Source organism: Cottoperca gobio, chromosome 16 (assembly GCF_900634415.1).
Source record: "Cottoperca gobio chromosome 16, fCotGob3.1, whole genome shotgun sequence".
In the NCBI taxonomy this organism is placed as follows: domain Eukaryota; kingdom Metazoa; phylum Chordata; class Actinopteri; order Perciformes; family Bovichtidae; genus Cottoperca; species Cottoperca gobio.
In genome coordinates, this window is record NC_041370.1 from 11,051,337 (window position 1) to 11,074,010 (window position 22,674).

At 38.8% G+C, this 22,674-nt stretch overlaps 4 protein-coding genes across 6 annotated transcripts; 1 reads left to right on the forward strand and 3 right to left on the reverse strand.

The window, feature by feature from the left end:
- Window positions 1–356: 356 nt before the first annotated feature.
- crot (carnitine O-octanoyltransferase) lies at window positions 357–8,128 on the reverse strand. Of its 2 annotated transcripts, XM_029450652.1 has the most exons (17): window positions 7,964–8,128; window positions 6,910–7,049; window positions 6,340–6,464; window positions 6,068–6,249; window positions 5,810–5,934; window positions 5,587–5,695; window positions 4,912–5,005; window positions 4,632–4,757; window positions 4,445–4,546; window positions 4,181–4,264; window positions 3,966–4,073; window positions 3,741–3,871; window positions 3,525–3,648; window positions 3,343–3,421; window positions 2,894–2,987; window positions 2,187–2,306; window positions 357–1,857 (listed from the first exon to the last, which is right to left on the reverse strand). In XM_029450652.1, exons 2-17 carry the CDS (start codon window positions 7,022–7,024, stop codon window positions 1,737–1,739), a joined length of 1,839 nt encoding a protein of 612 aa, XP_029306512.1. In that variant the 5' UTR covers window positions 7,025–7,049; window positions 7,964–8,128; the 3' UTR covers window positions 357–1,736. The 2 variants fall into 2 exon arrangements, with proteins under 2 accessions (XP_029306512.1, XP_029306513.1); XM_029450653.1 differs by lacking the exon at window positions 7,964–8,128 and having other exon boundaries at window positions 6,340–6,459; window positions 6,910–7,044.
- A 1,136-nt stretch (window positions 8,129–9,264) lies between these two features.
- acbd7 (acyl-CoA binding domain containing 7) lies at window positions 9,265–10,985 on the reverse strand. Its single transcript, XM_029450659.1, has 4 exons — window positions 10,858–10,985; window positions 9,979–10,096; window positions 9,823–9,885; window positions 9,265–9,733 (listed from the first exon to the last, which is right to left on the reverse strand). The coding sequence occupies exons 1-4, from the start codon at window positions 10,867–10,869 to the stop codon at window positions 9,660–9,662; spliced, it is 267 nt and encodes an 88-aa protein (XP_029306519.1). The 5' UTR covers window positions 10,870–10,985; the 3' UTR covers window positions 9,265–9,659.
- A 90-nt stretch (window positions 10,986–11,075) lies between these two features.
- On the forward strand, window positions 11,076–14,123 carry rpp38 (ribonuclease P/MRP 38 subunit). 2 transcript variants are annotated; one of them, XM_029450658.1, is made up of 2 exons: window positions 11,076–11,385; window positions 11,919–14,123. In XM_029450658.1, exon 2 carries the CDS (start codon window positions 11,947–11,949, stop codon window positions 12,748–12,750), a length of 804 nt encoding a protein of 267 aa, XP_029306518.1. In that variant the 5' UTR covers window positions 11,076–11,385; window positions 11,919–11,946; the 3' UTR covers window positions 12,751–14,123. The 2 variants fall into 2 exon arrangements, with proteins under 2 accessions (XP_029306518.1, XP_029306517.1); XM_029450657.1 differs by having other exon boundaries at window positions 11,078–11,385; window positions 11,940–14,123.
- nmt2 (N-myristoyltransferase 2) lies at window positions 13,603–22,629 on the reverse strand. Its single transcript, XM_029450656.1, has 12 exons — window positions 22,390–22,629; window positions 21,819–21,936; window positions 20,616–20,757; window positions 19,503–19,621; window positions 19,092–19,183; window positions 18,869–18,985; window positions 18,602–18,772; window positions 18,400–18,508; window positions 18,133–18,303; window positions 17,876–18,043; window positions 17,337–17,474; window positions 13,603–16,395 (listed from the first exon to the last, which is right to left on the reverse strand). Exons 1-12 carry the CDS (start codon window positions 22,500–22,502, stop codon window positions 16,375–16,377), a joined length of 1,479 nt encoding a protein of 492 aa, XP_029306516.1. The 5' UTR covers window positions 22,503–22,629; the 3' UTR covers window positions 13,603–16,374.
- Window positions 22,630–22,674: the final 45 nt, after the last annotated feature.

Consider the following 22,674-nt stretch of genomic DNA (forward strand, 5'->3'; position numbering starts at 1 on the left):
TAAAGACGTTTGTTTTCCACTCATTGTTGCTTGTGAGCTTATTTTTATTTTTTAAGTAAAGTATTACGTGACAGACGAGCGTCTTGACATGTGTCAAGAGACACAGACGCACAGACAGATGTATCCGGTGATTTTTCAAAATAACATTTTTTTTATTCTATCTTTCTGTGCGGCCCGGTACCAAATGACCCACGGACCTGTACCGGTCCGCAGACCAGTGATTGGGGACCACTGTTCTACAGTATATGCATTTGAGCACATTCTTTGATAATTACTTTACTGATTGTCATGATGTATCTTTTTTTATGTTAATAGAAATAAAGAGTTAATAATGGAAAAAGAAGTGAAAGGATGAGCAGAGTTAATATTTTATTGTCACACTTTGGTTGCAATCCCGAGGAATCCTATTGTGTTTCTACAAATATAAGGAATTACTAACCTTTTGTACAATCAGCTTATATGTACTGTAACTATAAAATATTTATATTCAGTTATTAAATCATCACGTCATTTTAACATCATGTTTACCAGGACAATCAAACAGATCTCTCGTCTCATCTCATCTCTCATGTCGAAACAACTTTGAACAAAATTTCCAAAATCACATGTTCATAATTATAATAAAAATGTATTTAAAATTTTAAGCTATTGTATATTTAAAAGTACAATCTTATTCACATTTTGCCATTTCCTAAACCTTTGTCAACAATCACAGACAAGATTACAGATTAGGTTTCAAATGCAGAGGAAATGTGCAGAAAGAAATCACAGTTTTTAGGGTTCATTCATGTTTTACAGAGGTCATCCTAATATAAAGTAATATGAACAGTCAGTCATCTTTAGCTTGACAGACAGAGAACACAGATAAAAAAGGAAAGCTGCATAGTGTGTAGGCCCTATAAAAAAGGTGCAGTGACAAAGCAAATAAGGCAACAATGAGCAAACCAACAGTTTCCCTGTGCAGCTACAGATTGGAAGGCAACCTTTAGTTTAAACAAAGTTACAAGTCAAACTGAAATTTTAAGTGTGTAATCAAACTTTGAAAATGGACGCTGGCAAAATACAGTAGTAATGTTACTTCCTGCATAGATAGGCAGTGTTAGCCGTCCTCCAGATATACTGATGGCAAACAACCAGACTGCTGGGTTTTTTTAAAGGCAAAATGAATTCATGCAAAAAGTCTTTTATAGCTGAATATTGTCCAAAACAAGTCAAATCAATTCTATGTAACTTATATCAAATAGTTTTTTGTGGGGGGTTTAATTGGAATGCATTTTATTATTGCAAAAAGAAATCTAAGGCCAACATTCAAAACAACCAAAAGCCATTTTCTTCAATTGTCCAGTCGCAGCATCTGTTGAATATTTACCCACTGGGGGACAAACATCATAAATAAGGTCTTAGCCTTAGAATCATCTTATCTTAAAGGTGGATTAATACTGTCAGGATTTAAAATGAAACATTCTCAATAAAATGTACACAACAATGATGAAATCAGATAATCAGGAAAAATATATTCTCAGATAATAACAATTTACAGAAAGAAAAAATAATTATTCATCACTACAAGAAATAGAAAAGTCGGTAGATTAGTTTTAATGCCCAACCAGTGGCTATTACCTAGCAGCATGGATTCTGTAGCTCTGCATCGATCTGTGCACAGAACAAACATGACTATCACTAGCTGTCGACTATTAACTGAGGGTTTGTGAACAGTGTGTGCATTAATGTGTTACTTATAGCTGAGATGTGGTGGCCAGGTGGAGCATCTCATGCAAGCTGTTGGAGAAGTTGTTGTATAGTGTCGCAGCATCGGTCTCACGGCAAGATTTCCATGCTGTGATGGAGACCACAATCCTGGGAGGGAAATAAGACGTAGTATAGGTATTAGTGCAGTTACTGAACATGCAGGGAAGCTACGCACAATTTCAAACTTTGATGATGAAATAAATCTGAATGACACTGATGCACATAATTTAATATTTTGGAAAATTACAAGAACTAAGAAAGGCAGCTTTGATTTAGGCTTTTTTATTTAAAAAGGGGTTTGATCTGCCAAAAAGGTTGTAAAAATGTGTGGTTATTCTTTAACTTACGTTTTAACACCTCACACTCAAATCATGACAAAACCATTTTCAGGAGAGGAAACAGCATTATGGAAACATGCTTATATCTTGAGTGCCCACCTGTCATCTCTGATGCGATAGAAAAAGCCATAGCCATGGTGCACCATGGGAGCCACGGCCCCCAGGACTGTAGTGTAGCCAACCAGACTGGACGACAGCGTGAAGTTGCCGCCTCCACCACTGCAGACACAAACACAACTCGGTTACAGGCTGACAGAAAGACCTTCCTAACACTGATGCAATGTCTTGAGTCTGCTTGTAGTTTCTGTATTGCAGTTCAGTTTATCAACCAGACCATTTATGAGAATGTACGTTATACACCAGTAGTATCTTTTAACCATCCCTTAATACAGCTCAAATCTTTGTGCACCTAAACCTGTTCTTCAATTTACATAAGAGATGCTGACGTACAATAGCGGTAAATATAAGACGACAGTAAGATTTAAAAAATAAAAATGTACCTAAAATTTTAATATAAACAAATACAGTACAACTAAAATATTTAAAAAGTTGAATTGAAGAACAAGAAGTTCAAGAAGAGTTAGGGATAAAAATATCACATATAGAACTTTTTTGTGCGGTCGTTATTTCTGCATATCATCCAGCATACACACTTCTACAAACATACTGTAATAAGTCAACATCAGTTGACAACATGGGCCTTCTGATGTATACCTTGGATATTAGATCAAATGTACATGTTCACCTACATGTACACAATGAACTCTTATAACCACACTGACATACATTAGCTTTACAGATAGTACCTCTTTGCGTAGAGGGGGTCCATGAAGAGCTCTGGAGTGGGAAGTCCCTCCTCTTTGGCGATAAGATACAGCCCAAGAAGATGCCTGTCAAAACCTGGCAACGATGTCACAAAGTGGCCATGACATGGATTAATATCAGAGACACAAACATCAGTGAACAACTTGTTGATCAGACAAACATTAATACAACTAATTCATTAATTAATAAAAACAAAATAAAGAGTGTTCTGCCACCAGCAGTTGGATTCAGGTGACAAACATTATATTATATTAACACTGTAGCTGGCATGACGAAAACAACCTACTGACCTACTGTGTGGTCAAATATCTGACCAAGGATGCCTTGGTTACATAAAATCCCCAATCATTCATTTTCTTTACATCTGTGGTCTAACTATTAAACAGTGATATGTAGAAATATTAAGTAATTGTGTGTAACGTAAACTAACCTTTTCCTTCCTGGGCTTCAGTCATCAGTTTGTTGTGTTTATTGAAGGCCACCAGCATGGCTTTCCTCTTGGCATCAGCCTGACAGAAACATTTTTATGTCAAATAAGCAAATACCGCTTCCACCTCCTTCCTCTGTGTGATTTTGCCACAGCGCAGGGTTTTCATACATGCACACACTCACATCACACGTGGGGTCCATCATGGCTTTACACCAGTTTACAGCCTCCTGGGTGCAGGGTCGCATCGTCTCTGTCCTGCCGTGGTAGAACTTGCGAGTCATTGCTGTCTCATAACAACTTCCCGGGCTGTGAAGGGTAAGAAGAGACATTCAGGGACATTCACTTCACAGATGTCAAACATCATTAAAGACATTTTCCTATTTTAAACCAGCCTGTACCTTTTGTGTACTCGCTGGTAGGCCAGCTGCATTGCTAGTTGAACAAAAGTGTCTGGATGTAACTTCTTCCGTTTGATGGCTTCTTTTCCAAACGCAGTGTAGGCATAACAGACAAGCTGCAGGTCCCGCGTCTGAAAAACCAGCGAACCACACAGCTGTGACTACACACAAGTCATGTTGCATCAGGCTTTTTCTATTATAGTTTGCCGTTTAATCCTGGCTCACCGACTCGAGGTACTGCTGTTTGGCGTGGTGGATGTAACTCTGGACTTTTTCGTCCACAGTAAACACCAACTCCTCAGGACGGGGTACGGGTCTCACTGCGTCTGAGCCCTAACAAAGCAGACATTAATGTGTGAAGAGTGGACATATCCATTTAAATTGAATTATCAAGAACTTTTTAAATGTATGAACCAAATCAAGTAATAGTCAATGTTTACCTTCCATTTGCCTTCTGTAACTTTGATTTGCTGGTCCAGATACCAACACAAAGACACCAGTACCATGGCATCATAAGGAGCATGCTGTAAAACAATTTGATTGGAGTTTTTAAATCAATTTTTTCTTACCCCTAAGAATTAAGTTTTCAATTTAAGTATTACTTGCTAAATATCCAAGATAAGCAGCATGGAAAACCTTGAATATATAAACATGTCATCATACAGTGTTGACTCCTCTAGCATGACACACGCGTACAAACTCACATCACAAGTGGATCCAAAAGTGCCATCTGCGAACACGAGTGAATTGTACGATTTGTCACCCCAGCGGATGGTGGGGTTGCCTGTAAGGGCTTCCATGGTCACCTGTGTTCAAAGTCACACAGTCAGACACAACCATTTCCTTTAGGTGATGAAAAAATAAAAAAGTTAAAGTTTGTGCAGCACTTACATTTGTGTAGTTCTCTGGAGTAGAGTAGGGTTTTGTTTCATCCAGCGATATGACGAACAGGCTGCTCTGGATGGTCTCCAGGATGGTGTCATTTTGTGGATCAATGCTTATTAAATGCTCCCTGGCCTGCAGAGAGAGTGAACAGAACAATGCTGACAGCACAGATCCTCAGGCCTGCTTTTGTAATAGGAGAACTTCTTCACAAATGTGATCCATAATCTGTTTTAGATCTTATTCTCAAAGATAAACACCAAAGACTCCAAACGTGAGCACCCCTCACCTGCGCCCAACGAGTCCTCTCCTCTGAGGTGAGAACAGCCACGCCGTCTCCCTCTGGCTCTCTCTCACAGCACTCTTTCACATAGCTCAGCTGCCTGTGTACATAAAATAAAAACAAGGCAATGTTGAACCCTGGGTGCTTCCCATTCAGCTAATTATGCTTCCTCGTCCTCCAGCTCATTACGACAGGGTTTAAAACCTGCATAAACAGTCGTACCGGCCAAATTAGGAAAGCATGATGGAAAACCGGTATGTCCTGGAATGATTTATAATTATAATATCGGCAGTATATAACAATAAGATTAACACAAACACTTGACCATCACCCCGTTCTTTTTGTAATTAAAACATTTGAAATCGCCTGTTGGTCCATCAGTCATATTCTGTGGCGCACTAGATCTATATAAATAGGACTTTGCCAGTAAAACTGTTATTCTTTATATTATAGGACAGTTAGAGATGCTGTGCATCATGATTAATGGTCAAATGTGTCCTCACGTTTTTTTCCACACATCTCTCTCTTGAATCCCTGTTGGGAGGAGCCAAGATGCGAGGAGCTATGCTACTATCAAAAGTTCAGTTAGCAGTGTCAGCAGCAGTTGGTTCATGGCCTCGACCCTTCAACCCTCTGTTGTTCTCTTGAGTGGTGTGTGTACTTGTGTGTATATATCACTACCTAAATAGTTCTGGAGGAGTGAGGATTTTCCCATCACAGACTGCGTCAAAAGTGAAGATCCGTCCACGACAAATCACTACCACATGGGAGGGGCAGGGACCCTCACGCTCTGTGGCACAGCACAAAATGCACATACACAACAGTGATATGTAAGCTGAGAAAGTGTGCTAAGGCGCATGCAGGTGTGTCTGAAAGTTAGAGATAAGAGCCGAGTTTATTCTACCAGTCTTGAAGTAGTTACGAATTGTGTCCTTCTTTACTCCTGGTACTTTGCAGGTGCAGAACAGCATTTTGAACTGGTCCATATCTAATGGTAGTTTGTCAACTTTGTGAGGATGCAGCCTCTCCCTAAAACATGAAGGCGGAAGAAATAGAAACAACAAATTACATATATACCTTACTTCATGTAAAAAGGAGCTCAACTTCTGATTATCAAACCACCAAAATAGAGCTTGTAAAAATGTGTGTGACCATGTCTTACGTGCGGATCATGTCCCAGTACTGTAGTGTATGCCATGTGGCAATACTGGCCCTCTGCAGCTCAGTTCCCTCTTTAGGAGGCCAGCAGTGCTCCAGGTAGGGCGTCGGGCCGCCAAAGTTCACATTCAGCTGAGAGGGGATGCGAACCTCCAGATACGCAGCATCTAACCACCATTCTTCCAACTGAGGAATAACATTTTAAAAAACAGTCGGCTAAGTAAAACATCTATGACTGTAACACCAAAACAAGACATTTACAGCTCAATTACACACCCAGTTCTTTTTTGTCCTGGCTTTCTGCAGTAGTTTTTGGTGCAGCTCTTTGCCAACACCCACTTGAAATTTCTTCACAATGTCCACTGTAGCCTTAAATTCTTCCACAGATGCGAATGGCTGAACTGATGGCAATACAAAATTAGTCAAGTAGGAGCATCAGCTGCTGGTCGTTGTGAACATTAAATATCTTCTGTTGTAAAAACTGTGGATTTAATCAGCACGCACAAATGTACACATATACATTTAATATGAAAACACACAATCATACATGCAAACAAAAGAAAATGTGTATGCTGCTATAATATTTAGAGTTAGAGGCCTACTGCATTTCACATATATATATATATATATATATATATATATATATATATATATATATATATATATATATATATATATATATATATATATATATATATATATATATACTACAACAGGTGTTTTGGGGAAATAAATTGTTTCACCTATTCTTTCTTAAAAATGTACAATATTATAATTATAATATTTTATCAAATCTGAAACAGAGGAACTCGTGACACAGCAGGTTGTTCAAAGTTACTATCTTACCTGCATTCAGGTACTTTGAAAGGCTCATCTCTAGTGACGGGACAGGCAGGGATGGCAGGCTGCCTTGGTACTGGAAGGTCAGCTCCGGCAGAGCCTCTAACAAATTATTATCCATTTCTTCTCCCTGGAAGGAATTCAGACTGGATCCACAAAATAAACATCTGTTATAGTCTTATCCTACATCAAATGTTTCAGATTATATATACCAAGACATACATTCCAAAAAACAGCCAGTATAGTTTATATGCAAAAAGGCTAATGAAAAACATCTATAATAACTACTGGTTAAGTTGTACAATATACCATTATTTGAGGTTTACATCAACAGACATGTATGTGTGTATTTAGTGTGGCTTTATTATTTTTGTGTACAATTGTTGTGGGGTTTTGTTTTTTATACATATAAAAGTGGGATTGTGTAAACAAAATGGCATTTAAATGCTGATAATGGTTAAAAATGATGGTTAAAAAAAGAACTCGAAGTCAAAATGGAAAACAATATTATATAAAGTGAGGCATATGGGTTAAAACGCTACTGATAAACACAATCAGGTAGATTCTGCACATGATATTCGAGCAGGTGCACACAGTAGACTAGAGCTGTGAATTTCACTGTGACCACAGTCTGTTTGCATTCACAGAAACCAAACGATATGTCTTTTTCTGACGGTTGTAACATCCCGCAGTTCCATTGTGCTTTAAATCGTTAAAGCGAACTGGTTCAAAAACAACGTTAATTCATCAACCACTTTTACGACCAAAAGACTCGATACAAGTTTTTTAAGTGTAACTTGGCTTTCAGCGCCCTGTTCAGTAGAAACTGACTGACATATATTCTGCTAACCTGCTTGTTGAAAGCAGTTAGTTTCGGAGTGTTTACTACGGACCTAACGGTTTCCAGGTAGCTAGCTAACGTTAATACTGGTAACGTTACATTGCATTAGCTACTCTCGCCTGCCGTTATTGGCTAAATCCACAACAATAGACATGTAGTTAGGGGGTAAACTTGATTTAAAAACAACAGCTTTCAAACTAAATGCGGCTGTTAGCTCACCTTCTTTGGGATGTGTTGACTTTAGTTTACTGTATCCACGCACAGCAGAAATATCTTTAGTCAACTGGTGAAATTCAGTGTGTTCATGCCCGCAGCAGCGTCAACAATCCGGCCACCTTTCCCCCACTGAACCCAGCCGGAAGATCGTACTGGGCATGCGCGGGGTGATAGCACTTGACCTAGATTTTATGAAATCGATTATGAGGAACTGATTGTTTATATGAGGTGAGAGGTCGTTTATGTACGTAATCCTTTATTTGAACAGGTGATTTCACTGAGATCCGTGTAAATATATATAAATATATATATATATATATATAAAAAAAAAAGATATATATATCAATTCACAGACATACATTTTACAGTTTTACAATTAAGAAAACTGTTTACGAGCTCGCTCCATTTGTATACAACATAGTATTTTAACTCACTTTTTCCAAGTTTAGTATGAACAAGAGGTAGGTATACAGCTAATATTAAAATATCCTGTGACCTGACATTGAAAGAACTGTATTTAAGTGTAACGAGAGAGCAGAGGTAACTAGGCAGTTTTTGCAGTAGTCTTATAAATAAACAACATACAATGCTGCTCCCTTCTGATCGTTAAGGAAGACCATCCCACCTTTTTATATAAGATGCAATGGTGAGTGACAAATGTATCATCTGTGATAAAGCGTAGTGTACTGTCAAGGGGCTTTAAGGTGGCGGGAGAAGCATGCATATATAAAATATCACAATAATCAAGCGTAGACAGATAGATTGTACAATGGTCTTTCTACTAGCAGAAGAGAAACATGATTTGTCTCCAATTTGGACCATCAGTTTGCTTAATAGGTGTTCCACATGGACCATAATTCTGTTTTAAAACAATACTTGTATGCCCATATGTGCATTGAAACAGGTGAAACTTGATGTAATCATTCCTCTTGTTCATACTGGCCATTAAGAGACCCCTTTCTAATGTGCTTCCAAAGTACAGTAAGTGATGGGGAACTAAAAATGCAGACCTTGTTCTGAGCAAATACACTCAGTTGCCAGATTATTAGGTAGATTATTGAAACTAATGCAGTCTAATACAACAGTCCTGCAATAAATCACAGCATCATGAAGGTTGTTATGTTCAGTTTTTGATACATTTAAATATATTTCAGAATAGTTTTGATTGAAATGTTTAGTTATTTTGGAGGATGTAGTTTTTGTTGCTGTTGAATTTGTATTACGTTATACTAACAGGTGTTTGTATTATGTTGACCACACCGTTTATACCAATGAGGGTAGGCTAAATAACAACAAAAAATAAAAACAGTGCACAAAGAAGTTTTATTTTCACATTTGACAGCATTGAGTTTGTCCTGGTTACACAAGGAATCAAGCTACATATCATAGTGCACGTGTATTACTGTGCACATGTGGATTACAAGAATAAACTACATACATTAGATAAAATAGCAATCAGCAAATGTTATATTTCTAACTTTAAAGGATGCATGGAAGTTGTTTAATTAATAACCTATGTAAAAAAATTTAAAAAACATGAAAATAAACCACAGCAAAATTTAAAATTACACTTATTCCAGCATAATTGTGGACTCAGAAAGCAGAAGGCGTGTTATAAAGAGTAGCACTGTTTCATTGTTATTGACTTAGTAGAGTTTTCGTTTTGCATTAATCATGCCTCTTCAATTCATTGCACGCCTTACATGCCACATTTGCTGACGATTTCCTTTGCAAGTGTAATGTAGGCTGACATGGCATCCTCCTTGGACATTCCTGAAAGATATTTGGATTAAAAACACTAAGTATTTTTAAAACTTTTTTTTAAGCCACCTTTACACCTACAAACATTTTTTAATTGTTACCTTTCCTGGAGTTCCAGGCGTCCCACTTGGCTTTTCCTTTGAAATCCATCATTCCTGGTCTATCTACAATTGTGAACGCACACAGAGAGGAGTAAATGTTCAGAATACAGGGAACATAGCATGGAAGGTATTCTGTTTTTCTGCAGCAAATCATACCTGTGTTAATCTCTCCAACCATTGCCTGCTTATAAAGGCCATACAGCTCTAGCAGCTCCTCGTCCGTAGGCCTCGTCTTCACCTTCTTCACATCCTCTGCCAATTTCTCAAACTCTGCCTACAGATAACAAATAGTTCAATAGAAAGTCACTCTTTGTATTTCTGATAAACTATTCATAACTAAGCTATTAGTTCTGCACAGGGTAAGCAGTAAAATATACACATATAGTTATTCTGCTCTTTGCCAAGTCTAATCAGACTAAGGAATGTGCATATTAATGAGTTACAAACAAGACTGAATAAGAAATCTGAGCATAGTGTTCTAGTCATGGTGCACAGCCCGGGAGACCTATTGTTGCACAAGTTGGAGAGAAACAATGGGCTTTTATTCAAGACTCCAGTGCTTTTGTGCCTACTTGAATAATCTACTTTACAAAAGATCTAGGACATTGCAGAGCATATAATTATAGACCAAAGGAAAACTTAACACCCCTAAATTCTCAGTGCAGGAATTTAGATGTTCATTAAATAATTTTAAATGACACAAAGATTAACCTCTAAACCTTAACTATTAGTCGAAATGGGCATTACATTAGCCAGTCAAATTGTTTTAATAAATAACGTATATACTCTAGTTTGTTTCCTTTTGTAAGCAATCTGAAAGCAATAAGTTAACTGACCACTGAGCCAGAGAATAAATATGTTAAGACTCGCTTTTCTTACATTAACCCACACCCTCAAAGATGGATGACACACAGTGTGTTCACAGTTGGGGTGAACACACCCTGCCGCTGCAAACGTTATTCATTTCATTGCGATAATGCATCGCTGGTATATTGCCGCATAAACAGAAAGACAAAAGCAGACAATATTTGTTACCTGGGAAGACATTTTCGCAGATGCAGCCCCGTAGCTCAAATGAATTTATTTCTGCTGTCGGCTGGATTGACGTCTCTGCGCAGCTGTGAATACAGCACAGCTGATCAATGCCAAGGACAGGCCTGCAGAGGAGGGAGCAGAGAGCTGCTGAGGAGCTGATTGGCTGCATGACGCACGCGCACGCGCACCCAACACGCACCCAACACACACACACACACACACACACTTCTAGGAATAGTTAGGCTATCTACTTAAACTTAAAAAAGTATTTTGTTACCGTAGTTTTACCTGTAGAGGCATGTTTGGATCAAATTAAACACGGTATGTTTTCGGTGTAGCACACATTAACACGGTATAGATGTAGCACTACTAGTTGAACGATGGTAGGCTGTTTCTATTTCTTTTTGTAAATAAAGTTAGTTCAATTCAAACAAAATGGCAGCGCCCTGTGGTCCACCCGTGTTGTTGAATTGAACGGAGAACGAATCTAAAAAGAAAGAAAACTGCTTTTTCTGCATTAACAATAAGGTAAAGTAACTAAATGCCACTCTTGTTTGTCAAGCAGGTTTTTGATTGTCATCATTTTGATGCAGTAACAAGAACAGCTGACGGTTATACATAACTTCAGAGAAATAATTATTAAACTAGTTAAAATATTGCATGCATTGCAAGTAATCATCAATAATCCCACCCAAAAAATGTCACAATATTGTACAAGTGCTAAGTTATATTTGATTTGATTTATTATTAGTATTATTATTATTTGTACAGCCTACAAAAGTAAAAATGTTATAAATCTTTACTCTGTCTACCTATCAGTATTCCTTTTCCTCTTTGTTCCTTTTGTTCTCCATTTTCCCAAACTGTTTTTGAAAAGTGCTATACAAATAAAGATAATTATGTTTTGAGTGGGGCATTTTATATTTATTAAAGTAGACAGTGCTCAATATTGAAAAATACAATGGAAACTATCTAAAAATATCTTGCATGTCTAATTTCTTCTTACTGAGCGACTGATTGGGCTCTAGTTGTTGTGTAAGAGTGTTTTTTGTTTACTTCAGGCTTTCTTGTCTTCATTTCAGAGGAGGTATGGCCGCTGTGAAAAAGCCATTAAAAAAGGAAATCAAAAAGTACATTCCAGCCAAGACCTCCTTCACATCACCATTCACTCCAAAATGGGGCCCACTTCCCCAAGAAGATATGCATTTTATCCTGAAAACCCTGACAGCTAAGCTGGTTTCCATGGGTCTTGAGAAGAAAGAAGTCAAAGTGTTTCGCCCGTGGAGGAAAAAGAAAGACCAGAAACCTGCTGCCACATCAGAGCTCGTTTCCCAGGTGAGCCAGGAGTTTCAGGTGACTGATTCTCCCAAAAACGGCTGGACAGATGTGGCAGCCAGGAGACAACTGGCCATTGGCGTCAATGAGGTCACCAAAGCTCTGGAGAAGAACGAGCTCAGACTGTTGCTTGTGTGCAAGTCTGTGAAGCCGAAACACATGACGGATCACCTGATAGCTCTGAGTGCAACAAGAGGTGTGCCAGCCTGCCAGGTGCCTCGTCTGAGCCAGAGCCTGTCTGAGCCACTGGGGCTGAAAAGTGTCCTCGCTCTGGGATTCAGACAGTGTGCCTCCAAAGATGATGAGGTGTTCACTGACACTGTTGATGCCATAACACCCAGAGTGCCTTCCCTGGATGTTGCATGGCTACAAGGTATAGCACCCAGTGTAACACCCGAAGAACCCATTGACATGGAAGAGGAGGAAGAACTTGGTCAGAATAAGGGAAAAAGGAAACTTGAGAGTGAATCTGAGTCTGCCTCCACCTGCACTCTGCAACCTCTCAAAGTGAAAAAAATAGTTGCTAACCTGGCAAAAAAAAGAAAAAAGGCTAAGTGAAATCAGTCAAATTAAATGAGACTGCCTATTTATTAAAATAACCATTCCTATGTTTTTGCATGTTTTAACCCACTGGTTTCCAATGTGTTGTTTTTTTGCTTTTGACCATTTAAAATGAGGCAGTCTACTTAATGTGGACATGAGTCATTTTTCCTTCTCAATTTGTATCATTCTTAGTCCTGAAGAGTTAAAAACACCAACTAGTATTTAACTTCCTCACCCTAAAGTTGGGATTCACTGTTTGAGCTCATTTGTTTCAATGGAAAATGTCAATTTTCTTTGGTTTAGTGAATGCATTTTCCTGACATGGGTCAGCCATTCGTTCATCATGTTGAATCTTAAACACTTGCTTGAGATAGGTATGGAATTCATTACTAGAAATATAGAAGTAGACATAAGTTGTTGGAATGAGTAACCTTTGTAAAGCAAGTAAGGCCTTGTTATATTCCATTAAAAGAATGGAAACCAGTAGCTCCATAGAGGGTTAGAAACACTCTTCGTACAGTATGGGTTGGGGGATAGCCTGCAGTTTACATGACTTTAAATAAATTGGTTAAAATGTGTAAGGACTACTATGTTCCTTTTTTTAAATTGACTTGTGACATTTTGTTAGCCAGCTAACGAGCACAACATCGGATGTTTTTGCGTTTCTGAATTAAACTTATGTGTGGGAGATATCTTTCATGTTCTTCGGTAAATATGACACATTTCAGACCCATACCCATTAAATGTTGTTGGGCAAAGTCCATTTAATAGTTCTCAGTTAAGGCTGTAATTTACATAAAAGGAAAAAAAAAAACTTTGTTTTTCAATTGCCCCTGTCATGTTAAAAAGAAGTGCGTTACTCGGGTCCCTTTTTAAAGTGAGTTTATTCAATCAAATATCCATGCTGGTATAGCCGACGTGTGTTGAAACAGATTGTTATTTGCATTGGGGGTCATGTCTTTAAATGATGCTGGTAAAGGTTCTTCAGCTTTTTCACAGCTTACAATGGATTTGAATAAAAAATATTGTTCTTCAGTTAGAGAAAGCTGTATGTCATTTCAAAAGTACCCCCCACCCCACCTCAAAATATTAATAAAAAAAAAAAAGAAAACATCTTTAAATAAGGCAGGTACTTCGGGTTGAGTTCTCACTAAAGGGTGTGGCTAGTAACATCAACGCTAAAAATCATCACAGCAGCAAAACTGACATGCTCAAAGTTCATTCAAACAGCTGCAGGCAACACAGTGACACAACCAACATCCATGAGGCACACGTCGACTCAGTTTCAGTGTTAAATGAATGCCGATAACATCCGTCTTTGTCAACTCATTTAACCTTTTCAATGGTAAAAAAAATAAATAAATAAAAAAGAATCTTTGAGCCCTGAAGCACCGACTGTCCATTGGTTGTCCCTTTCTTGCTAACAAAGGAATGAGAAGAAAATTACATCACATACAGAAAAAGTAACGACAAAAAAAGGCAGCAGCCTTTACCTCTTATGTTATGCAGAGCCACAAACAGGAGCATCAAACACAAAGTAAAATTCAGAGCAAGAAGACAATTTTAAAAACATTTTTTAGCCTTTGAGTACACCAGCAGCTCCACCACAGAACAAGTGGTCAGACAACAGTTTTTCATCAAAGATCTCCATCGCTCAGTTGAGCACGGGGCAATGCCAAATACTCCAAACCCTCAAAGATCAGTTTTGAAGTTACTTAACTGGAAAATTTGGGGGAATACTGGAAAGAAAAACAGGAATTGTCTTAAGACATTTTGCAAAGTACAATTATAAATATTAGAACTGTTCCAATAATTTTCATTACATTAAAAAATGACCCACAGTATATTTTTCAGACACAAATACAGTACCATTTAAAAAAACAAACCTGAAAAAACAGGAAAAGCTCAAATTTCAAATTGATGCAGTTACCGATACAGGCTTTTGTTTATTCAGCCACTGTGCTCTGAATACATGCTGTTTAATAAAGGATTCCCCAGAATGTTGTGCTCAGTTCTCTGTTATATTTAACTGAGAGTAAAACTGTTAAATATAACAGGCAAGGGAATTGATGGTTATGTATGTATTAATAAGAGTATAAGCAGTCAGCTGCTTTACTTTACCTATTCACGCTTTGCAGCAGGCTACTGGAAGAAATAAGTCAGTTTCTCTATAAGTGGCAATGACTAAATTAACAAAAGAAAACAAACCTTGGCTGCTTTAAACAAGACTTAACTGAGCACATTACCCTTTCTAAAGTAAGTAAAGCCATTGTTATGCTATAAAACTGTCTAGACAATGTTTTTATTTTTTGCACAAAATCTCAATCAAGTGCAACCTGGTTATAGTTGAATTAATATTTGTTGTTGTCATTAAGCCTTTGATTCACTGCCCTGCTTGTGCACTCAGTGTGTCATCCTTTCTTTTTTCAGCTTCTGTAACTGTTGCCTCTTATTTAACTGAACAACGCAGCATTCACATGCAGATAAAACCTGTGCTGCATGAGCGTATCAGTGAAGATAACCTTAGATGTTGTATTAAAAATCGACTCTAGAAACTTGTTCATAACGTGGAAACAGCTCACATCCTTTGTAAAAACCAAGGTTGTACAGTTTGTACCGCAACACATCTGTTTTGAAATCTGACCTTTTAAAAAGAAAAAAAGAAAAAAGGACTCTTGCTTGTTTAGGAACTCAAAAATTGTGCTTCATTGATGCAATACATTCTTCATCAAAAACCACTTTAAACCCACATTTTCTGAACAAACTCAGTGACATCTACACTACCTATGAGGAAAATACTTTGGATCAGCCCTCCCGCACCCCAAACTCACACTACAGGAATAAATATGATCTGGCTTTAAATGTACAGGTAACTATATATTTTAACAAAAGAAACATGTATCTCAATGCACCAGTTGGACGAGTCCTTCCACGAAGATATCCTTGTTGTGTATATGCGTGTTATTTGACAGTGTTTGCGTGTGTGTATGTGTGTGTTTGAAAAGTTAAGATATTTTTCTCCTAAATGCTTGAGGGAAAAAGTTTTTTCTTTTATATGTCAGCTATCACAAACATGTTCTTAGCATTTCTAATTCTACTGAGGCCCGAAGCAGCCAGCAGAGAAACTTCTCACCACAAAGATATGAGAAGAAGATGAGAATAACTCTTTAAAAGACCCTCAGTGGGGACACAATAACTTATCGTTTAATATTGTGGTCATGTTTACTTTGTTTGTTGGTTATCATTTACATAGTTCAATGTCAGTGAAATTAAATGACATGCCAGTCCCTTGTAACGAGTCGTCTGCGGAGGAAAAATAACTAAACAAAATTCACAATGTCAAGGCATCCTCTTGTATGTTTTAAATGCGAGTGTGCATGTCAGGAGCGTTGTACTGTATGAGTATCTCAGGCATAGCATGACTTCACATTCAGGATGTTGATGATTTTAAGAGTTTTCACCTCCAGGTGAAAAGGAGAATGTTTTTTTTTTTTAACCGTCTCCCAGTCTCCAGGTTGGTTTAACTGTTGTAGTTCTCATTGTCTAGCGTGGGCTACCTGTATGTCCAGGTAAGGAATAGCCAGAGGTCACTAACGAACCTCTTGATCAGTGTTTGTGTAGCAGCAGTGAAGAGACCTGCTACTGAAGGACGAGGCCAACCTGAAACACACAGAGGGCGACCTGTTGTTAGACGAAATAAAGAATACAAACGTTTTGAAAAGCAGATGCTGAAGCTGGCTGCCCCAGAGGTTTGGAAGTTTAAACTTTTATTCTTTTATTAATTAATGGGTTATGGAGGTACGTTGAGCCTAATGCCGACTTTCACTAACCAATTCCTTTGGAAATAGAGTCACTTAGTCAATCTGAGAGGGACAGATTCTCAAACTGAGGGAACACGTTACAGTATGTTGAGCTGTAACATTAAATGAATGCCACTGAACGAAGCCGTGCAATTACAGTAGTACATACTGTATACGTCACGGTGTGTTTATTTGCCACTGCAACCTATATCAGTGATGCAGAACTGCTGGTATATTGCAGCCAATAGAACACTTATTAGAGAATTAATTAGTGTATTAGTATAAAATAAATTTCACTTTGATATGGCCACAAACTGAAAGGGATTTCCACGTATCCTTCATTATGGGAAAACCTAAAAGGGGTAAAATAAATGTAATACTTACAATTTCCTCTCTTTTTTGCAGCAAGAATGCTGCTTTATGCTGTAATATTGTTTTTTAAAATATTCTTAAAAAAAATGCGAAAGTAGGCGTGATCGACCCATTTTGTACTGTTTAACAGTCAAATGACGCACCAAACGCGCACAGAGCCTGATAAAGGGAAAGCCTGGGTTAGCAAAGACAGTTTATAAACCCCGTTGTGGTCCCCGTTATCTCTGGTTGGGGTTTAAGGCTTTGTCGCACCAGCTAAGGCAACGGCACCTACAGCCCTCAGGTGTAACTGTAGTTGTTGTTTGATTAGCTGACCAAACACTAAACTAGATAACTGACAAAATACCAACATCAGCTTGCTAATATAAATATTTATTATAATATAATGGATATGTTCATTCTTAGCTCAGACAAAATCATGCTGCCGACCTTATCAGGGTCCATAGGGGGACATTTCCAGTTGTAGAGGTAATACTGCAGATTTCCATCTCCTATGCCAAACTTGAGCTTCTCCAGGAACACCTTATTCTCCATTAGATCCAAGGCATTGAACACATCAAAACCTTTCTGTTAAACACACAGAGGAAGTCACAAACTAAATATCTTGACGAATCACACAGCAGCAAGAAAGTATAACTCTAAAAACTCAATGATTTATTTATTTAATGCACTTTTTTGAATTTGCAGCTGTTGAAGCCTCCTTCCCTTTTCTTAATTTTAGAGTTAAAAGTATATTTTCAGATGTTTTGAAGTGGGGTTGCATGAGGTACTTATCCAGTCAGTGTAATAGCTACAGTAGATGGTAATGGACTGATCGAAATAGCTATGGATAAGTACCTCATACAACCGCACTTCATAAAATCCAAACTCTCTCTTTAACAACTGATAATACCATAAACCATAGATCAGGGGAATTATTTTTTAACTGCCATGTTTTTTGCAACATTCTACACAAAGAGTAACATTACCAGCTTGGCCAGGATCAGTGCATCATTCATTAAGTCCAGTAGAGGGGTTTGTGTATGAACGTTGTAAAAAGAGTAAGCAGCCTTCAGGCTCCTGTGGAGAGGGTGATGCATCACGGTCGAGGGCAGAGTGTAAAAACTAGTGAAATCTGTCAGTACACCACCGGCACCCTGAGAAGACAGAGAGGCACAACAATGGTTTAAAACTTAGTGAAGAATCAACAGTAAGCATCTTGAGGACAGAAACTCATTCCAGATACCTCTACTACAAATGTGTCAATGATGTTGTCCTGTGGCAAGAACCAGTGAGACACCTCTTCTTCTCCCATACAAGGTGCAAGTTGGAAACGTCTCAGGAATTTCTGTAGCAGCTCGGTGACCTGGCGGATGTCACGCCTCTCCATCGGTCGCAGACCTGGAGTCTTGGTGCTCTATATTAGGTGTAGAGAGCAAGAGAAAAGCTCCATATAAGTCATAAATCAGAATTGTAAAGATAGATCCAGGACTGAGAGGTGAAAGTGTTTTACATCTGGTAGTCTGTAGAGCTTCATGGTTCTTTGCAGGGTCATGTTTCTGCTCAGGTGGGAGAACTTAACTTCCACAAGCTTCCTGGGGTTCAAAGAACGATGCCAATACCTGACACAGACAGAGAAAAGAGCAAAAGAAGAGTTAAGGAGTATTGGTTTTAAATGACTTTCTCACACTGTGTCTTTATCCGGCATAGCATACCTGCATGTGGACACAGGTTTAGGCAGTACCACTCCTGCTGTGTATACTGCCTGAAATATTCCTTCTATGTTCACCCTCCGTGTGATCTCTCTGATTAGCACTGGAGCAACACGCTTTGAACGCAGCTTCTTATGGACACACAGGAAGTTGATTTCAACCATGTTCTTCAGTCTGGAGCAGCAGAAGGAATAAATATTTGCATTACAGTAAAAATCATATCTTATCAGTGCTCTGCTCCAAATGCATATGACAGTAATGAGAGCTCACGTGTCATAGATGCGTATATCTGCAGGGATGGCACTGATGAAGCCAACAAGCTTCTTGTTTGAGGACACTCTCACTCCACAATGCCACTGTGGTAACCAGCCGGGTGGACGCAGAGCCCTAAGAGGGGGGTGAGGGGGTTTAGTGTGAGAGCAGACTGTTGAACACTTTACATACATCTTTATTGAGCAGTTGATTAGGAACAACATCACAAGGGAAAGCTTACCATTTGAGAAAGTTTGGTGAATAATCAAATCTGAACATGTTGTCGTCATCCTCCACATAGTTTTCATTCAACAATGTGTACAACTCCTTAAGCTGAAAATAAATCAAACAATCTTTTAGTGCATCATGTCACATGGAGAAAATTAATTGGCAACTACTTTGATAATCAATTAAGCGTTTAAGTCCTCTTTCAAGGAAAAATGGGTCTAGGTTCTCAGATGTGAAATCTCTCCACTTGGTCTTACATTCAAATTAAATTTTGGATTCTAGTTCAGACAAAAACAGGACATTTGATGAGGTCATCTGGTTATCTAGGATACTGTAATGGGCATTTTTCACTGTTTTATAGACCTATGTAAATAATTAATCAGCAGATTAATTGTTTAGTGAGTGAGACAAACACTTTACTTACTACTTCTGCATTGCTGAGATCCAGAGTGTCCCACATAAAGCCTTGAGGTAAGGAATATGGCTCCTGTCTAATGTTCTCTTTGTCTGCTTCTATCGGCCCGTGACTTGTCACCACCTCATCTGCAAAAATAGCACAGCTCGTCAGAGACATAAAAAACATTTTTTTCCCCAATCACCTACATTTCTATTGGACCTGTAAATTTAGCATTTTGCTCAGGTGACAATGATCCTGAGCAAACACCAACCATAAGTGTCTAAAAGTTTCTGACAGTGAGGCTATATTAATACAATCTGCTTTGTCCCGTGTTGACCAACCAAGCTCATGGCAAACGTAGTAATTGAAACGGTTTAGTCCAATGATACTAAGCAGGTCTGTACATCCACTGAACTTCACAGCCGACATGTTTTTGAGACACTGGTTTTGAGCAGCACAGATTGACAAAACAAAAACACTAGATGAAACTGGTGCACAGGAGTGTTCAAGAAAGATGAGAAATCCAGCCTCTGCTGACAGCTGAAGTTATACTGCTTGACTGTAATCATTCATTGGCCAAACCTATAACAATCACTCAATCATTAAGAGCCTACGAGGTATTAAATGCATGCTTTTCCTCAATAAAAGCTTTATTCAAACTTGACATATTTTTGCAGCACAATCAAAATGACTAGTATTTTGTTTTTTTTGTTGTAGCCAGCAGATATCCGTGCCAAGACTTCCATGTGCTGCTCATTGTTTAGAGTCTGATTAGCAACATGAAACACGAGAATGGAGTAGGAGTTGAGAGACATCTACGACCGTATTGTTTCCCCAAGTAGCCAGTTTAGCTAATAAAAAGCTTAATCATCGTCAGACAATAGCCGATGGGTTTACAAGACTGCATTTCGGCTAATGCGCTCCGCCCTTTTGCTCTCTACACAGACTGTTTACCTGCATTTAACCAAAGCCTGCACTAACATGATTGGTTACTACTCAAACCAAAACGCTTACGATACCAAAACTGTGTCCCGGTGCCTACAGATTCTGCATCCATATGCAGACATCTGATTATAGAGATTAATGAGAAATACATTAAATAAACAATGCTCTTGCATTATAAGTTACTTAGTTACTTACTTAGCTTCGGCACGGGCTGGGTGTCCCAGAACTGGTACTTGTGCTTGGCTGCGTCATCGATGCTCTTTGCTGGACCCTGGCAAGAGAGCAGCTCCATGGCTCTCTGGATGTCCTGCAGCTTCTGAATGGGCAAGCCAGGGTTCTACATGTAGAGAGGGGACATGTACACTAATAAGAACAAAGACGAAGAATTAACCTTTCCCTGCATGTGTGACATGACATGCAGCAACATGTAACACACATAACATCTGAATGTGCCTACAAAATTCAAATGTAGCAATGACAACACAACAGAGGGCACGTGTGGGATTTAAAACCCTTTCAAATAAAAAAAACCTCAATGGACTGACGAGGGATATTGAAGGAAAGACATCTCACATCAGATTATTGATAATACAGGATAATCTACATTTACAAAACAGCTTTTGTTAAATCTCTGGATACGATGTTTATAAGGAACATGAAAAACCTGGTTATTTATATCTCAGCATACAGTATCGAGGTTTCTGATAGTGGAGGCATTTGTTGTATTCCTGGTGATGCAGGTTTACCATTGTTTTTGACAAAGTCCGTAATTCTATTAATGAATCTTGAACGCTGGAATTGTTGTCCTTATATTGCAGTACGTTGTGTAGATCCAGAGCAGTTTTTTCTCCTCAGCCACTCTCCGTCATTTACCCATCATTTTAGCTTTGCCATTCTGTTTGATTTTCCTACCAGAGGATATTGAAGACAGGAGCAACTATTTAATTCATCCTGTACACTTCTGTCACACTAACAATTTAATTTCAGTGTGCATTACATTGTTTAGCATCATGTTTTTTTACTGCTCACATAACTCAAGCTGAAGAAGCACATGCCAGTGATCAAAGGCCTGGATATGGTGTTGCACAAATGTAATGAGAAAAGGGACTGAGGTAGAGAATGTAATGACATAAATAGTAAAAAATTAAAATATAGGGTTCTTATCGACCATAAGCAAATTCTAGACCAAGGTTTGATAATCCCATTCAAACTGATGACTAGCAAACAGGGTTTTCTTGTGTTGTTGCTAGGGTGCAAAAAGGCTATTCTACGTTTCCCCTCACCTACTCCTAGTACCCAGTCTACCATCAGCCTGGTACTAGGTTAGTAGGTTATGGTTATAGTTTTGGATTTGGCATGAAAAGGGTGTGAGCACATTTCAGTGGGTCAGCATCGCACCTTTATCTCCTGAGAGTCAGAGGCAGAATCAGACTTGGCTCCCCCCGAGCTTGGCTTCTCTTTCTTCCTCTTCTGCTTCTTCTTCTTCCTCTTGGCCCCCAAATCTCCCCCTGGACTCCTACATATATGAACACAAACATACCATTACACAGGGGCTGCTGACTTGGTTTTACTCTCGACACATAACCACAGCAGCCGTAAGCTACCGTTAGCTACCATAGCAACGAATGACAGCTGAGCTAACGGTAGCTAACTAACGGTTTGTCTGAACGGTTGGCTGTCATCATGTCAGTCAGGACGCTAACAGCTAGCTGAGGGTATAGATTTGTACACGAATGCGCACACGGTTAAAACAACAAAAATGAAAACCCCGTAAAGGTTTCAAATCAGCACTTCTATTGTGGTTACTCGTTTGAATGAGGGCCTTGTAACAAACAGCCTGGCTGTGTTTGTGTTGGCTAGCGTTAGCAAACTGCGCTAGCCATTCCCGACCGAGCACACATAAACACAAACAGGCTGCCTGAATTAACGTTACTGCGTTTCCCAACCGGACCGGACAGGCCATCCTCACCCTTGTAAATGCTCATTTTCCTCTTCGTTGTCTCCATCTATCCCGCAGGTATCCTGGTCGTCTAGCTCCAGGCTCTGCTGACTGGCAGCTGATTCACTGTCCTCCGCCATCATAAAAATGTTTTTAAAAAAGTGCAGCCAGCCACCGTGTATGATAGAGATCACGGGCAACGGGCGAGATGGAAAAACAAAGAAAGTTCCGAAGGAAACCGCACCGCTTAGAGGCCAGTGGAGGGAAAACAGAGCAGAGCGAAACTCCCACCTTTTAACGTGAAAAATAGTCTAA

Excerpts from the sequence above, each read along its gene's own strand:
- crot (XM_029450652.1), bottom strand. The coding sequence starts at position 7,024 with ATGGATAATAATTTGTTAGAGGCTCTGCCGGAGCTGACCTTCCAGTAC. Across the intron at positions 2,307-2,893 it reads GACCCCCTCTACGCAAAGAG|TGGTGGAGGCGGCAACTTCA; the intron begins GTACTATCTGTA and ends TTGTGTCTGCAG. Across the intron at positions 1,858-2,186 it reads TATCGCATCAGAGATGACAG|GATTGTGGTCTCCATCACAG; the intron begins GTGGGCACTCAA and ends TTTCCCTCCCAG.
- acbd7 (XM_029450659.1), bottom strand. Across the intron at positions 9,886-9,978 it reads GGTTGGAGAGATTAACACAG|ATAGACCAGGAATGATGGAT; the intron begins GTATGATTTGCT and ends TCACAATTGTAG. Across the intron at positions 9,734-9,822 it reads CGCCTGGAACTCCAGGAAAG|GAATGTCCAAGGAGGATGCC; the intron begins GTAACAATTAAA and ends AATATCTTTCAG.
- rpp38 (XM_029450658.1), top strand. The coding sequence starts at position 11,947 with ATGGCCGCTGTGAAAAAGCCATTAAAAAAGGAAATCAAAAAGTACATT.
- nmt2 (XM_029450656.1), bottom strand. The coding sequence starts at position 22,502 with ATGATGGCGGAGGACAGTGAATCAGCTGCCAGTCAGCAGAGCCTGGAG. Across the intron at positions 20,758-21,818 it reads CTGACTCTCAGGAGATAAAG|AACCCTGGCTTGCCCATTCA; the intron begins GTGCGATGCTGA and ends CTCTACATGTAG. Across the intron at positions 18,773-18,868 it reads GATATACGCATCTATGACAC|ACTGAAGAACATGGTTGAAA; the intron begins GTGAGCTCTCAT and ends CTGCTGCTCCAG.